At 46.6% G+C, this 17123-nt stretch overlaps 1 protein-coding gene across 1 annotated transcript in view; it reads left to right on the top strand.

Annotated features, from left to right (window-relative positions):
- Positions 1–17123, top strand: part of UST (uronyl 2-sulfotransferase) — a 287768-nt gene that overhangs the window by 183375 nt on the left and 87270 nt on the right. The window contains exon 5 of the mRNA XM_046670131.1: positions 3137–3290. Within this exon, the coding sequence (XP_046526087.1) occupies positions 3137–3290 (154 nt within the window). The remainder of the gene's footprint in view (positions 1–3136; positions 3291–17123) is intronic.

Below are 17123 nucleotides of genomic sequence, written 5' to 3'. Positions count from 1 at the left end.
TTCTAATATACACTGGTTATTGTGGGGACCAAGGGACCAGAGGACGTGTTGTTAAGTGACAAACAAAATATGGCCTGTCTCCTGTACTCTCTAGTGTACCCACAGCACAGAACCTGTCATTAGCTGTGGCCGCCACAATTTTTTAGGGCTCAATAAAGACCAAATTACAGCTATAGCTTATAAATTGAAGAGCAATAAGTCTCAAGATAAAAGCTAAAGGAATTTCAAAAAGAAACATACACGAGAAAAGTTAAAGGAATCAAAATTGAAGCCGAAAAGACTAAAAGTTGTAAAAGCATATGAAGAGAAGTTAATTCTATGCATTGAGTGGATCAACAAAAAGAAATGTGCAGCAAAAGAAGATTAAGAATTTTGACTGGGTGTAGCAAAGCCTCCCCAACTGTCGAGTTGACCGATAGGATGGACTTCACGGGGAGGCTGTGGAAGCTTCTCGAAGGTTTTAAAAATAAGGCAGAGTGTTTGCTGTATGGGTTTGGGGTAGGGTGCAAAGCATTCTCGCTCTAGAAGGAATCAGCAGGAGGCAGTAGGTTCCGATGACCCAGAGACCTTCTAAAGGTGACCAGGAATGCTGGCTAGCATTAAAAAATTACTCAGACAGGAGGAAGTGATCCTGAGAAAGGTTGGGCTGAGGGTGGGAAATTTGTCTCCCTTCTCAGGTTTTGGGACACATGAGAGGTGTTCTTGCCTTTTTTGTGTAATTAACATGCCACCCCTGGTTCTGTCAGTTTAGGAGGGAGCTGTGTGTCCTAGAAAAAGGATGAGAGAGTTGGTGGCCTGAAAGCTTTATTACTGTTGCTTTCTGGAAAGAAGGAGATTTATATCAGACGTTTCTCTCACAGTTAGAAATTTCTAGACACAGGCTATTTTATTATCTGATACTTGATAATAAATTCCTAATCCATCTAAAACTTCTGTTCTGAAGAAGTATTCTGGAAATCTTACACTGGGTTACAATGTGCAAACCGGAGCAAGTCACACCCACTCAACAAGCCTGTCAATCATCCCGTCTGCAGCCTTCGGTGGAAGATGGCTGTGGCCAGGCCAAGAAGCATCCCTCAGTGGGAAGCTGTGCATTGACTCCCGTGATTGGGCAGTTCTGCTAAGGAGCGGTAATAGTCATTCTTCATGTGACGATAGAAATACAGTTGGGGTTTTTAAAAGCAAGATGCAATTTCTGAGGGTTTAATTGCATTCAACTCTGGTATGTGTGCTTTGTCTTCCTTCACCCTAGCATTATTACCTTAGTTGCTGTTCATCTGAGATATGAAACTCAAATTAATTAAAAAGAGGAAGATGCATCCAGGATGATGGTGGTTAGCTGGGGGTGGCACAGCTGGCTTCTGAGACTAGATGGTTGTTCATCGAGCTGCATGAATGTTAGCTGGTGTATTTCTGGAAACCGACAAGATTCTCGTTGGCATGGCCAACCTTTCTCACAAGCAATGTGGTTTCCAAAGTGGCGTATTGGAGGAGTTCAGAATATCCTTTGCGTGTCCTGGTGCCTGAAATTCCCCCATTGGAGATTCATTCCTTTTTGTTCCTTTGGATTCTTCTGTCTGAAGATTCTCTTTAAAAATGCAAATAAGCTGGGGACATCATACAAATTAATAACAAAAAAGAATCGGTGGCTTGTTCTGTCTCCTTTCCTCTACACCAGAGCCCTGTGAAATAGGCAGAAACTTACACACTTAGAAGCACACGCCCAGGCATTTGTGTTTCCATGATTGAACACCTGCTATGTGCCATACCCTGTGCTAAATGACATCCTTCCTGGCTTCAGGAGGCCCACAGCCTGGTGGGAGAGGCAGACCGTACACCAGTGCTGGAGAGAGGGCTGAGAGCCAGGAGGGAGGGATGAGCTCGAGGGCCGAGTTCGTTGCTGGAGGCCGTGACTGTGGTTCTGGGCCGGGGTTTGAAAGGCGAACGGGGTCTGCCAGCTGGAGAGAGGTGGGAGCAGGGTCGTGTCAATTTGCTTTCTCTGCGCCCTTTCTGACCCCTGACGGAATGTCTGGGCATCCTCGTCAGAGGGTCACGGGGTCAGAGGGTGAGAGGAGCCTGCGTGTCCCTCAAGAGGTCCCCAGAGCAAGACCTCTGCCCAGAGCCTGGAGTGGTCTTCCAGGCTCCTCGGGGCCACTGCCATCTGGCAGTTCAAAGAGAAAGAGGAGGAATCTGAAGAAAAGTTCTGCCCAACTACTCATTTTGCTTTGAGAAGGTCCCACTCTTGGGCCAGCGTGCGGTGCCTTTGTCTAATCCCTTTGTGGAAGGAATTAAAATGGGACAGCTATGTACTTGTTTTATTTTTATCTAAAGCCACTTGCCTTCATTTGAGGATATTGATGTTTGTTGTGTTCATGATATGCCCTTGCCTTATTCCTTTTCTCAACTCTGGAATCTTCTTTCTGTGGCTCAGAGCACGGGTTCTGGAGTCGGACAGCATGGGTTCCTGTCCTGGCTCAGCCACAAGTTACTCACCCACCCCCTGCCTCAGTTTCCCCCAGTATAAATTGGGATAATTATGGTTTCTCCCTCACCAAAGTGTGTGAGGCTTCACTGAGTTGGATACATAAAGTATTTACAACAAGCTGAACAGTGAGTCTTTAATAAATATTGATTATTTATTACCTGAGAACATTTGAATGAGAATGTAGAATAAGAACCATTTCACCCAAGAAAACAGTCACAATTTATCAGTCAATTGAAACATTCAATGAGGTCCCACCACGTGCCAGCGGTTGTCCCTGCCAGACCCTGGGAATCTAAAATCCAGTACAGTGTGGCTCCTCCCTCAGGAACCTACATCCTAGAGAGAAAACAGGACCACATCTGTATACAACTCCATGTTGAAAAGCACCATCATCTGTACAGTATTGTCCTACGATCATGCTCACAGCCTCTCAGCAGGTCTGTGGACGGGCATCACCATCCCCACCTCCTGCACGATGGTAGAATGCCCATCAGGAGACACCACCTGCTGATCCGCTGTTCAGTGGGACCTTAGCAGACAGGGCGCTCTGATGATAACATGTCAACCTAGATGGGAAACGTTGTCAAGTGGGCTTGCTTTTCCTCCAGGAGTGACGGGTTGTAACCAGCTCCGTGTTTGTGTGCATGTTAGGTTTGGAGGAGACCAGCCCGTCTACATCAACATCATTAGAGACCCTGTCAACCGGTTTTTATCTAACTATTTTTTCCGTCGATTTGGAGACTGGAGAGGGGAACAGAATCACATGATCCGCACCCCCAGCATGAGGCAGGAGGAGCGCTACCTGGTAAGTCCCGTTACATCCCCGATGTGGTCCCCCCCCGCCCGGAAGCAGCTCCTGGAGGCACGGAAGCTTGCCCTCCCCTGCCGTGGCACCTCCATCTTCAGAGAGGAAGTTATTGCCCGTGAAAAATTGTTCCAGATGACTCAGATCCTAACGAACTCTCTTCTCAAATGACTTCTTAATCTCATTTTCCTCCGTTTGTCTTCAGTGCTGGATTTTAGGTCCCAGAGAAGAAATGGTCTTTCCTAGGGAGTCCTGACCAGCACTGTTGTTGTTTAGATGTGTTTGGAGATCTCTTAGAACATCCCAGAATACTTTCTTATACCCATGCCAATCAGCTCCCATGGCAACCCTATGAGGGAGCGGTGTTTCCAGACTAGGACCCTGGGATTCTAAAAGGGGGACTTGCCAAATTCAGGCCCCCAGGAAGGGGCACAACTGTGACTTCCTGTTTCCGGGGCCTCTGACTTCAAATCCAAGGTTCTTTCCACCACAGCACGACAGAATCAGGCCATCTCGGCAAAAATTGTTTGCTTTTTCTGGACCTTGTTTTGGACCCTCAGCTCCATGGGGATGCTAGTTTTGACCCCCTAATTGTTTCTACCGGGCCAAAGTTGATGACAAAAATGGAGGGCAGAGTTATGCATCTTTCTTCTAGCACCAGAGCATGAGGGACATTTCTCACATGTTTGTGGCCTAGATTGACAAAAGCTTGCTGAGCAGCTGAGAGCCTGGTGTTACGGAGGCTGAAATCCTGGAGTCTGTGTCTGAGAGAGCCCCCTGGGTCGTCCAGACCCATCCTGGGCTGCTGGACCCCAGCAGGAAGAGGAGACAGTGTTGAAAATCAGCGCACATCTGCTCCCACTGCCGGCCTCTAACCCAGAGCCTGTGGGGCCACGGCAGCACTCCTGTAGCCTCAGAAAGTGTCATTAGTCACGGTTCCAGTGCAATGCTAAAAATTTCTTTAATTTTTAAAAATGTGATAAAAGTCTATGTTTGGAGGACGGGAGCATTTGGGGATGATGGCACTTTCACGTCTTAAGACTCCAGGATTAGAGTTGAGAAAACTAAGACACAGAGATATTAAGCGTCTTATCTGGTACTAGACAACTAGTTTGTAGATCCGCTAAGATGAGAAACCAAGGCTTGTCGCTCGCCAGTCACGATTTGTTTAACTACCTAAGGCTTCCGTGAAATATTTTGATGGTATAGTTTAAAAGTGGCTTTTAGTTTCTGATGGCAAAAACCCTACTCTTTTTCTTTAAACTATGCATTGTGAATATGACTGTTTTTTATTCAGTGACAAGTATGTATTCAGAATACAGAACCACTGACTAGAGGAGTAATGTCTGCGCAGGTTATCTTTACAGTTTGTATGTTCTTTTAAAAACATAGAGCATCTTCTGTTTAATCAAAATATATTTCAAAGTTTCTGATTTAATTCTGATACTAAGAAAGTTAGAACCACGTTACAGCAGAAGATGTTGAAAAACCAAAGATATGGAAACGAGTCTTATGAATCCTACTCTTCAGATATTAGCATCGGTAATAAGTAAATTCAGAGTCTACCAGAAGGTGAAAAGTGATTTGGAAAACAAGAAAGTGGAGGGGCGGTCTGGGGGACCCAGAACCCCTGGGAGGGGGGCTGCGATGTTAGTAAGGAGGTTGGGGAAGGCGATGAGGACTTGGCAGTTGAGTGCTGGTTGGAATGAGAGGTGAGGGTGGTCAGTGGTCAGCTGGCAGGACACAGCTCCCGTGGAGAGGGCAGCTGGAGCGACACAGGAAGGGGACACGTGTTCCGCTCATTCAGAGATCAGCAGGGAGAACGGAGTGGCTGGCGTGGAGTTGGGGATGGGGAGAAAGAAATGTCAGGAGGCGAATTCAGAGGGGAAAGGACTGGAGGCAGCAAGTTGTATAAGGCTTGTGAGTCACTAAGTGAGTTGGGAAGTAAAACAAATGACTCCAGATCGAACACACTCTCATCAGTGATTCCTTCTGACTCTCCACTAGAAAGCTGAGCCACTTCTCCCTGCAGGGGATGTGTCATCCCATTAGCCTTTAAACATCCTCAGCAATTGTCCCCCTTTGTTCTAGGAGTTAAGACTCCTCCCTCCTGCTCGAGCCCTGTATCTGGCTGACCCGTGGATGCTTGTTCTGGAAATCTCACAAGGCTCCTCACACTCAAAGCTTCCAGGGGCCTCTATTGAAAACGGAGTTTGTGGGATGGTGACGCCAGAGCTGTGCAGTGTACAACCTGCACAGTTGTACCTGGAGGTCCTGCTGTTCTTCTTCCGTGGCCCCACCAAATTCCGTGCTGGCTTTGTCATTTCTGAGTGATACCATGTCTTAACTTCCCTTCTTTCCTCCCAACTGCCTATAAGCTCTCCGAGGACAAGGTAGGATTGGAGGTCCATCTATGTCCCTCTCCTTACTGGAGACCTCAGTAGCACTCTACTTAATAAACAAAATAAACAACAACAAGAAAAATATTAAAGTATGAGTTGAGGGGGACTCTCTGGGTTCTTCTCCCCTGTCAAGTGTCTGCCCTCCCATGAGTCATTCCACATACCGTAGTCTTCACACATTCACACAGACAGTGAGTTGTAATCATTAGTGAAAGAAGTCATAAACATGAGCAAAAGATCACGGTTTTGATTTTTTTCTAAAGCCCATAAAATGTTGAAAGTTGATAGTAGAGGCAAGTCTTATATTTTGAGGAGCTGGTAGCTGCCTTTATGGTGTGATTTGAGAGGTTCTGGGGAAGTTTCCCTGCCCAGAATTCTTCCCTTGGAGAGTTGGAGGTCCCGCTTTCCACACAGAAGCTGCGTCCTGGGAAGGGACCATGTCGGACGAGCTCTTCAGGCCGTTCCTTGTTAAGACCTCAGCGGGGGAGCCCTGGGCTCCCCAAAGCAGAGGGAGAAATCGGGGGAGCAGGGAGGACGGGGGGGCAAGGGACTCCTTCACGAGCTGGCCCGAGCCTGACCCGGTTGGGAGGCTGTTTTCCGGTTCAAAGGATAGTTTGTTTACTTGGAGGAAGACAGTCTCTTGCCCTTTTTTTTAATAGCTGAAACTTTTCATGCCATCTCCTTGGTCCCATTAGACCCTTGAAATCAAACTGCCCCCTTTCAGAGCCTGTCCTTATTTTGGCAAGCCTGGGTCGTCAGTTGTTTGACTCCAAAGAGGGTGTTGTTTGTGTCTCGGTGGGGTGCAGGGCAGCTGTGAGGAGCACACTGTCCCCCTAGCGGGGCCCTGCCTGGAGGCCAGGGCTTAGGAGGAGATGCGCAGGGCGTCCCCGCATCTGAGGAGGCAGCCATGGCAGGCCACCCCCTGGGGGACCGCGCGACGAGGCCTCTCCCTGCACACTGCTCACACAGAGTCACGGGGGCTGGCCCGAAACGGGTCTGCTGATGTACCCACGTTATTCCAGATCTCAGCGCTCCCAAGCCACACGCTTTATCCAGTTGCCAAAAGTCAGGCGGTTCTGCTCCTGGCCCTGAGCCTTGTCGAGCTGCTTAGCATACAGCTGAGAGAGGGCCAGGGCCTCAGAGCCGGCTCTGGGGGTGAAATAATATCATCTTGTGATGCCGGGTGATTCAGAAGAAAATCAAAAAGGGCCCAGGGATGCTCGGGTTTGCAGGGTCCCTGGGGGTCGGGAGGAAACTCTCATTTCTCAGATGCAGGAATAGGGCCTGGGTCTGGGATGGGTTGGGGGCCCCTCCAGGAGTAGAAACCAGGTCTCCTGACTGCATAGCCATGTTTTTTCATCACTTGGGCCTTAGGTTTTACTTCCTGAATGGTAAAAGGAGAAGGAGAATGGGCCAAGTTCCATGCTTTTTGAGCAAAATCATTTTGTCTAACACCTCTTTACAAAGTCATAGCTGTTATAATATTTTTGTTTCAAATATTCAACCATCTTATAGCTATTCCCCATATTTTCTGGAAACAGATTTTCTAATGGTTTCTATTTCTTTCCAAACCATTCCTCACTGATATTTACCGGAAAATCATCTTAGAATAAATTATTGCTGGAATGGATGCAAATTCGACATGTAGCAGCCACACTGTGAAAAGACGATTCTCTCAGGCTCATTGCTGCTCCCCGGTGGGTGCAGACGTGACTGCCTCTGGTTGGCTGTGGAATCGTGAGGTGGGGCAGATCTGAGCCCAGGCACACTTGAATACGTCCCGGCCCAGCAGACCCTTCTGCAGCTGGACTCCAGGTCCTTTATTTCCAGGGCAGGGACAACCTGGCACATAGAACGTAGTTAGTGAAAGAATGAATGACAGCCAATGAAAAGCAACAGTTGTGATTTACAAGTGAGAGAGAGCATCTCATACCTACAGAAGCCACTCCCTTGTCCAGTCACCCAGTTTCCCTGAAAATGGATTTCTTAGGCTGCCATTTCCACTCCGCCAGTTAAACATGTGTGATTTGTGTTTGCTCAGAAAGTTTCCTGGTGAAATATTCAGCAGAGATACCACTTGGCGCTTTCAAACTCCAAAAAATGTCAAGTTGGGCTCCTTATCCAAACTTCTTGCAGCTTCACTCGATGAAGGAGCAGGAAGAGAGAGGAGGAAATTTTCCCTGGGAGAAAACTGCTATGCTCTTTATTCGGCTTGGCTGTAAAGCGTGGAAAGTAATGCACGTTTAAAAGAAAAGATGCGTAATTTACAGCTTCTTAATGCATAGGAGCACTTAATGCATAAAGAATTCAGTGAATCATGCTGGCCCCATTGGAGTCTGGAGAAGCCTGAAAATTGGCCAGCGTCAGCAAAGGTTTTCAGAAAGCTATGCATTTTAATCTTCTTGAGAGTTTTGGACTCTGAACCTCCTTTACCTTTGGAAGCGTATATAGAAAGACTCGATTCTGGAAATTTCCACTCTGTCTTGACCAGCTGAGGCTGTCCTGTGAATGGGGGCTCAGACTTAGCGCTCTGTTCCTCAAGCGTCATTTTTCTTAAAGAAAGAAAACAGGTAATGAATTTGGGTGATCTGCTTTTTGAGTAATTTGGTAAAAAGCTATGTTTTCTGCATCTTTGAAGGTAAGAAGGTAATGCTCTTGTCTGCACCTAGTTCACATTTGGCTTACGTTTGCAGGCTGAGAGCGCCCAGGGCGCGGGCACTCATGTTCCCTTCTCAGCTGTCCTAGCTGGGTGACCCGGCCAGGGATTTCGCCTCTACAAACCCCACTTTTCTCGTCTGTAGAATGACACCCTATTATCCACCTTGCCTGTATCGTAGAGCTTTCCGGCAATAAATCGGATATTCTACACGGAAGTGCTTTGAAAGCTAAAACTCTCCAAAACACGTTTCACATTGATACTTTCACCCCCTGGCTCTGCCAGTGGCTCCACATGATCTAAAAGGACCATCCTCCCTACACATGAGGGACTTCTCTGCTCTGGGGAGCCGGCAGGGACTGCTGTGCTCATGGGGCTCGGGCCCCGCTGGCCGCGCCCTGAGCCCTCAGGTCCGCCTCCGCTGAGCTCTCCCTTGGCCTCACCAGCCCCCTTCTCCAGGGAATTCGTTTCTAAGGAAACCGCTTCACTTTGTTTCCCAACAGCTGGAGACGCGTTTTGATCCCAGCCCGCTGGCATACATTTGTCCTGTGTTTATTTGCTTGGAAACCTAAGCTGGGGCAGGCACGGGGTGTCCATTCACAGAAGCAGGGCTCTCGGCCCGAGGGGCGGGGAGGAAAGGGGGCCGGGGCCGAAACGCAGCGACAGGCTCGTGTGAGCCGTGCAGAGATGTGGGGGGCGAAGGAGCCTCCGCTTGAGGAAATGTCTTGGGAATCCGTTTGTCCTGAGGCCCAAAGGAGGATCACAGGAGTTTTTCAAACCAGAGGCCACCTCTGGGTTTGTTCATATCTGCCAGTGGCCCTGGGAGCTTCCAGCACACTGAGAAGATGGTGGGCACAGGAGGAGGAGAGGCAGGAGGAGTGTAGGAAACAGCACAGCATTTTGAAGAAGAGATGTGATGAGGAATGGCAGGCCTGGAGCCTTGTGAGGGGAGAACAGAATGCCACCAGCCGCCACCTGAGAGGCCACCAAGTCACCACAGCCCTGTATGTGGCGTGTCGCGGGTTAGCGTGCTTTCTTCATGTTGCACCTTCATCTTCACAGCGTCTCCTGGTGTAGATATTAGCACCCATCCTTTAATCCCCTTGTAAAGACTAAGAAGGCCAGCTTAGATGGGCTGGGCAGGAAAGATCAAACCTCTTACATGAGGACATGGGGTTAGTCAACATTAGTGACAAGGAGCTCAGATCCAACCAGGTGGCCTCAGGTAACAGGGGCCAGGGAGGAGGAGAAATGTGAGAGTAATTGTAAGGATGTATCTGGAATGAGCACCAAAGGACCACACCGGTCAGGGGATGCCACGCAGAGCCAGGCCACGTGGGAAGAACACAGCCCAATCTCATGGTGGGGAAACTGGCAGAATTGAAGGCAGGTCTAGTGCCTGGGCTGTGTGGGTGCCCAGGCCGCCCAGCACTTCCAGGTCCCTGTTCTGTGATTCTGCCCTTGACACACTTCGGATGCTCGCCCTCCTGCCCACTCTGTCATTGGCCTCTCCATCTGCTGCCTGGGGTCACTCAATAGCTTGTTCAGGCTCCCAAGAGTGACCATTTCATCCACTTGGTCACTGTCCAGCCACCTCCCAGGTCATGTTTGGCTGCCCCTGAGACAAGTCTCACCACTGCTGTGGTCAGGGGGTGTCAGATGGGTGGGACAGGCTGAAACCACCTGCGCGGACACTGCCTATGTCAGTTCCCGTGGCTCCTGCGGCAATTTACCATGCGCTTAGTGGCTTGAACAGCAGAAATTTCTGATCTTATGGTTGTACGAGTCGAAAGTCCGACATGGGTCTCACCGGGCTAAAATCAAGGTGTTGGCGGAGCTGAATCCTCTTTGGAGGTTCGAGGGGAGGACCCACATCCTCATTTGTTCGGGAGGTTGACAGAATCCCTGGCCTGTGGTTGCAGGACTGAGATCCCGTTTTCTTGCTGGTGAGATGAACGCCATTCACATTTCCCAGAAGCATCGACTTTCCTTAGAACGTGGTCCCTTTGCTCCATCTTCAAAGCAACAGTCAGCGGTGGGGTTGAGTCCCTCCCCTGCTTCAAACCTCTCCTCCTCCTTCTGTCTCGTTTCTCTAACCCATCTGAGCAAGGTTCTCCGCTTTTGAGGATTTATGTGATGAGATTGGGCCCCCCAACAATCCAGAATAATCTCCCCATTTCGAGGACCGTAACCTTCATCAGCTCTGCAGAATCCCTTTTGCCATATAAAGTACCCTATTCACAGGCCCCAGGCATTAGGGTGTAGACATCTTTGGGGTCCGTTATTCTGCCTGCCACAGTGTCACCACAGACTGCAGGGACAAAGGGGGCCGTGCAGGTGATGTGAGCATGACAGGCATTTTGAGCTTGGCCTGTCCCATCCGCAGGTGGGGAGCCCACATCAGCTTCCCCCATGCCATGCTGCCATGCAGTGACACCACACTGTGGCCTTCCTGTCCCTGGTCTGCAAAACCAAGTGGCCAGTCATACATTTTGTTTTTTCTCCTTCTACCAGTGACTCATTCATTCATCCATCCACTCAGCCATCATTCATTCATTCAATAAATCTTGATTTAGTACTTCCTGTGTGACAGGCACAGTAGTAGGAACTGGAGATAAAATGTTGAGCAAAAACAGATCCTGTGTCCGTCCTTGTAGAACTCAGAGCCCTACAAGAGAGAAAGGCGTTGGTCCCCAAATCACACTGATGCATGTCAAATAGCAACAACGAGGAGAGATGTGGCATTGTCCAGGCGTACAACGGGGCAGTTGGAAAATCGGGAGGTCAGAGAAGTGATGGTTGAACTAAGATCTGAAGGAAAAGAGGAGGAGGAAGAACATCCAGACATAGAGAACAGCATGTGCAAAGGCCCTGGGGTGGGAGAGAGCACAGTGAGCATGGGGGAAGAACCAGGGAGGCTGGAGTCGGGAGGGTGGAGGGAGGAAAGAATGTAATGGGCAGTAATGGCAGGCAGCAGTTGGGCCCCTTAGAGCCTTCCAGGCCCTGTTAAGGAGCAGTGGGGAGGCCCTAAAGGATTTAAAGCCAGGGGGCATGTTTACGTGGGATCCTGAAACTTCTATATTTAAAAAAATTATCTTCAGCATGCTGTCTAGAGAAGGGCTCCAAGTGTACGTGGATAGACCAGTTAATCTGAGGCCACTGAGTGATCCAGTGTGAGATAAATCAGAGAGCCATTGTTTATGGAGCACAAGGACCAGCTCCAGCAGCAGGGGTGCTGATGGGGGAGCCTTTGCAAACAAGTGCAAGACGTGTCACTGTCCCCCCAGTTGCTGACCGCCTGGCTAGCTACAGAGAAGCTCGACACCAACAGGGAGAGAGAGAACAGCTCAGCGCAGCAGCACAAGAATTGTTGGCTGGGACACGTTTAATTAGCAAACGAATGATGCAGAGGCTTACAACCTGAGAATCCAGGTGGAGAAAGAAATCAGTGAGAGCTTGGGTCCCTGGGGGAGGCTTCCTAGACAGGAGAGGTGGGAGCTGAGTCTTTCAGGGCGGATGCAGTTTAAGGCAGGGGTCAGGGGCAAGAGGACTGGAGGAGTGGAGTATTTGTAAAGAGCCGGAGAGTCCAAGGCGTGCTGTCTGGTGAACTGCCCAGCTGGCTGGAGCAGAGGGCTTAGGGAGGCAAGGAAGGAGCTTTGGGATGGTGAAGCAGTTCTCCAGATGTCCCTGAGGAGGGAAAGCAGCGCTGAGCTGCTGGCCGCCAAATCAGGTTTGCCTGACCTGCTTTCTTGACATAAGGTCCCATTAGGAGCATCAAACCCCAGGGCTGCCAGAGCACTGCCAGGTGCATCCCGCCAGCTGTGCACCTGTCAGCTGAGCTCATCGGCTCCGGCCCCGCGCCTCACTGTGAGTCAGCGATGCGGCTGCAGCTGTCTCCTCCCTGGGGCGCCGCGCGGCCCCCCTGCTGGGACAGGTGGTCGGTATGCACTGAGGCGGTGGTGCCCAGCCTGGCCGCTCATTAGAATCAACTGGGGGACTTTAAAAACTCCTGGTGTCTGTGTCCCACCCCCAAAGATTCTGGGTTAATTGGTGCAGCCTGGGCTTTAGGACTTTTTAAAAGCTCCCAAAGTGATGCCAACGTGCAGTTAGGGTTGAGAACTCCCAAGGAATGACAACACGTCCATTCTTGGCTATATTAGCAGAAGCTATTTTCACAGAGACGCCTCCTAAGTATCTTCTAGAAGCTTACTTTCTGTATCCTCTGCCCATTCGGAAAAAGCTGAATTTACTTTCCCCTTGGAAATTTTTGCTTGTTAGGCTTTTAATTGGCATGTGCAAATAAATGTCATGAATGAAGTATGACAACATAGCGCAAGATTTGTTGAATTTATGAATACTCGGTGCATGTCTTAAGGCAGGCTTCCTTCTAAATTGAAGTGAGTAAATTTATTATACAGAAACCAAAGAGTATATTATACTGTACATTTAAGATCTCACTTTGGGAAGCTGTACCTTAGGCGATAAAACAGAGTGAGCGCTCGGATGAATAAAATATTTTAGCGTGAAGACCTCTTTTTATTTGGTCGATGAGGCATTTGGAATCCATTGCCATCTCTTCAAAGAGACGTGTGTCACTCTTTAAATGCAGGCCATATAGGAAATGGTCTTTCAAATAATGTCCTTTCAATGCAGTCCAGGAGCTTGTAATTCAAAGAAGCTATGAGGTGGAGTTTTATATAAAATGAAAAACTAATGGCTCAGTTTATCTGTATTAAAATTTTGAATTTCATACTCTACACTTGTTTTTCAGAACCTGCCACACCTCTACAGTTGTCCTCAATTTGCTTTGCCAAATTGTAATCTTTTTTGCTCTGCCCCACTGTTTCACAGACACAGCATAAATTCCCCAGAGGTGCAATGACCTCCAAACATGTTCTTAAAAATATTTTGCAAATTCTGAAGACAGACAGGAAAAGAAAGTGTAAAACATCTAAGAGATTTATTGGAATCTCAGCTTGAATTCTAATTGCAAGTACTTATGAAAATGTCAATATTAACATGAAATAGCTGGCAGTTATTCTAATAAATGTAAATTGAATTAGATCGTGTGTAATTGGAAAGACACGTGCTTCGCTCAGGCTCTCAAACAAGTCTCAGAATCTGTCAGCTGCAGCAGCCTTGCCTTCCAATGGCTGGAAAATTGAAGGACAAGACAGAATATTTTTGACTACAAGGAGGATAGAAACTCAGAAAGAGAATGGCTGACCATTTGTCACCATATGAGGAGCTCTTTGCAAAGCAGGGGGCACAGCATAGATGTCAGCATGAGCATATTCTTCAAAGGAGGCAGCCAGATGGGGGCTGACGGGTCGGGGGCCAGAAGTAAGCTAAGTGCCTTGGAACTTCAGGACCATCTTCTATAGAAACGGGTGTTATAGGTGTCTGACCTCCTGAAATGCACCTGAAAGGTCAAACTAGTGAAAAGTTTAAATGCCTGGAGAAGTCATAGAATAATCAAGCCTGGAAATTGTAATGATCCTGGCTCATAACCAACTGGTTTTGCAGAACACACTTAACAAACCACTTTAGTTCCTTTCTGTGATTGACTAATGTGTGTCACAGGGTGGAAATGATACCAGTAAATGTGGTTTTGGTGGGACTTTAATAGGAAGTTTGATTTTGTCCCACGTGACATTTTCATTTATCTTCTAGGAAACAGCCAAGAATGAATGGGACAGGTGGGCAATCAGTTGACTATAAAATCATGCAGCCTCGACACACACCACTTTTGCGCTGACCCTAAACCCATGCAGATATTCACGGCTGAATGAAAGAATTTGAACCAAAGCCTACTCAATTTCATGACAAATAAGACTTTTTAAAAACAGCTCTGCATTTCATGTTACAAAGTGAAAACACAGTGGAATGGTATCAACATTCAGCTAAATGTTTCTATCCTCATTTCCTTTTGCGTTAAAGAGGAAGGCTACACTGATAGAATTTTTATGGTACAATAGCTGCCCTTTGCCACCCCACAGACTTTTAAACGCTCACTTCCAGTTTTTTAAATAAACTAATCTCTTGGATGAGACTTGTGGAAAGAATCAACAAGAAAGCTATCCAGTTCAATAAGAGACGGAGGAAACGATGATGACAAGAAATCCCAGATATTATGGCGTTCCATATCTGACCACTATTAATAAAAACTTTGAGTTTAAAAAAAATGACCTAAACCCAGGCAATAAGATTAGTCTCAAACAGCTTTGATCGCTGCTAATTTTTATTTCTCCAGATGATTATTACTCGGTATAGATTATATTTTTTATTTGCTAACATATTGCTTCTTAAATCCTTCAAATTATTTCATGTTTGTGTATGTTTTATATTTTTAACTAAAATGTAGTCCTCTCAGATGATAGGCCATGATCCCCTTTTTCAATCTGAATACCCATCACAGCTCCCTGGGCAATCCCCAGCCCAGCTCACGGATACAAATGTGGACACAGCACCAATGATGTTGCCTCTTTTCTCCACTTGCATGAGCAACTTCAGTATATTTTGATCACTTACACTGTGCCAGGCATTGTGATGGGAATAGTTGTGGCAAGACGGGCATATGTTCCTACTTCCTGCTTTACCACCCACAGAGAAATGTCTCCTCCTTTTTATTCTGTTATTAGTGAGTGGAATACACATCTGTTCAATCACCCAAACAAGAAACTCTGGAGTCATCCCTGCCTGCTTTCTCTCCCCAACCCCCAACCCACAGGCAATTAGCCACCGTCTTAGCCTGGAATCCTCCTAAAAGCAGACCCTGAGGCAAGGGCTTAGGTGAAGGGTGTTAGAATTTGGACAGTGATCCCAAGGAACAGGCACGGGGGACTGGAAAGAGAGAGAAACATGGAAGGAGGGAAGGCCAATGCAAGGGGGTGTCCTCACATTGGTCACTCCCACAGAAATCGAGGCTCAAGACTCCCATTTGGGCTTTGCACGCATGTGTGCCAGGTGAGTCCTTATGGGCATCCCACTGGGAACAGAAAGCAAGGGATGTGTCGAGCCGCTGAAGCAAAGTTGCTCTCCCATCCATGGTCAAAGTGTCCAGTGTGGAAATCTGGCATTGTCATCCCACTGCTTAAAACTCCTCCATGTCTTTCTGCTCCCTAGTTGTAATGCTATCAATATTATTACAACATTATCATTATTGTTTGGTCAAGAATCATCACAACCTCATGTGCAGCTACAATTATCTCAATTAAAAATTTCAATTAAAAAAGCATCACAAAGCAATAGAGAAGGAATAGGTTAATCAATAAATAATGTAGGAAAAGTGGAAATGGGAATGAGCCTGCTCTGGAAAGAGGATGTGGGAAGCTTGGTTTGATTAGCGTTTATCTGGGAAAGCAGTAAGTCAAGGCTGGCAGGATAGGTCCAGATTATTAAGAGTCTTGAGAGCCGCAAAAAGGACGTTAGAATTCGTCACAGAAGGCAGGAGTCACCAAGCTCCTCGAGCAAGGAATTAAATGACATGATGTGAAATGCTGCTTCTGAGTTATCTATTGCACTTAGAAAGACCTTCACTCTGAAACTGGTTAAAAAAAAATTCTCCACGGCCTCTTCCAGGGCCTTCGTTGTAATTCATATTGTTTAAATTGAAATCTTTGATCCATCTGAAATTTATCCTGCCGTAAGGTGTGACATATCAGTCCAGTGTCTTTTATTTTTCAGATGCCTAACAAATTATTCCAACAGAATTTATAGAATAATTCATCTTTTCCACACCAATCTAAAGTATCACCTTTATGGCATAATAAATTCTTGTTTTTAGAGGGATCTGCTTTTTGACTTTTTATTTTGTCCCATTGGTCTGTGTCTTTATGTATAGGAGAAGACTATTATATGTTATATATGTGTGTAAACTAATACATAATTATATAATATACAATAATATAATTAATACAGTTATGCAATATATAATAACTTATATAAAATATATTTTATCTGGTAAGGTCCAATCTCTTCTCATTAATCTTTTTCCCCAATTGTCCTAGCTCTTTGTCTTTGTTAATTTTTCTATAGAAACTTTACAATCAGCTTGTTCCGCCCCCACCCCATATACATACCCAGAAAACTCTATTGTTATTTATTGGATTTACATTAAGTTTTAGATTAACATAGGGAGAATTGACATCTTTATGTTGAGTCTTATTATAGGAGAATGTATTTTTGTCTTTGCATTTGTTCGAAACTTCTAGTATGTTTCTTTTTTCTTTTTTCTTTTTTTTTAAAGATTGGCACCTGAGCTAACATCTATTGCCAATCTTCTTTTTCTCCTTCTTCTTTTCCCCAAAGCCCCCCAGTACATAGTTGTATATTCCAGCTGTGGGTCCTTCTGTTTGTGCTATGTGGGACGCTGCCCCAGCATGGCCTGATGAGCGGTGCCATGTCTGTGCCCAGGATCAGAACTTGTGAAACCCCAGGCCGCCGAAGTGGAGCGCGTGAACTTACCCACTGGGCCATGGGGTCAGCCTGGAAACTTCTAGTATATTTTTGAGTGCGCTTTAAGGTTTTCTTCATTTAGATCTTGCACAGTTCTTGTTGGTTTATTTCTAGGTATTTTATCTTTTTTGCTGTTACTATTGTTGCATATTATTTTTACAGTTATTAAATTCTGTATATTATTTTAATTACTGAATTCTCTTACAGTTTGTCAATAGATTCTCAGGAGATTCTTTTCAGTTTACCAGATAAAATTATATCCCCAGCTAATAATGATAATTTTTTCTTTCTTTTTCCAATTTTTATAAGTCTTATCCA

Source organism: Equus quagga, chromosome 8 (assembly GCF_021613505.1).
Source record: "Equus quagga isolate Etosha38 chromosome 8, UCLA_HA_Equagga_1.0, whole genome shotgun sequence".
Classification (NCBI taxonomy): domain Eukaryota; kingdom Metazoa; phylum Chordata; class Mammalia; order Perissodactyla; family Equidae; genus Equus; species Equus quagga.
This window is presented reverse-complemented; position numbering and strand designations above follow the sequence as displayed.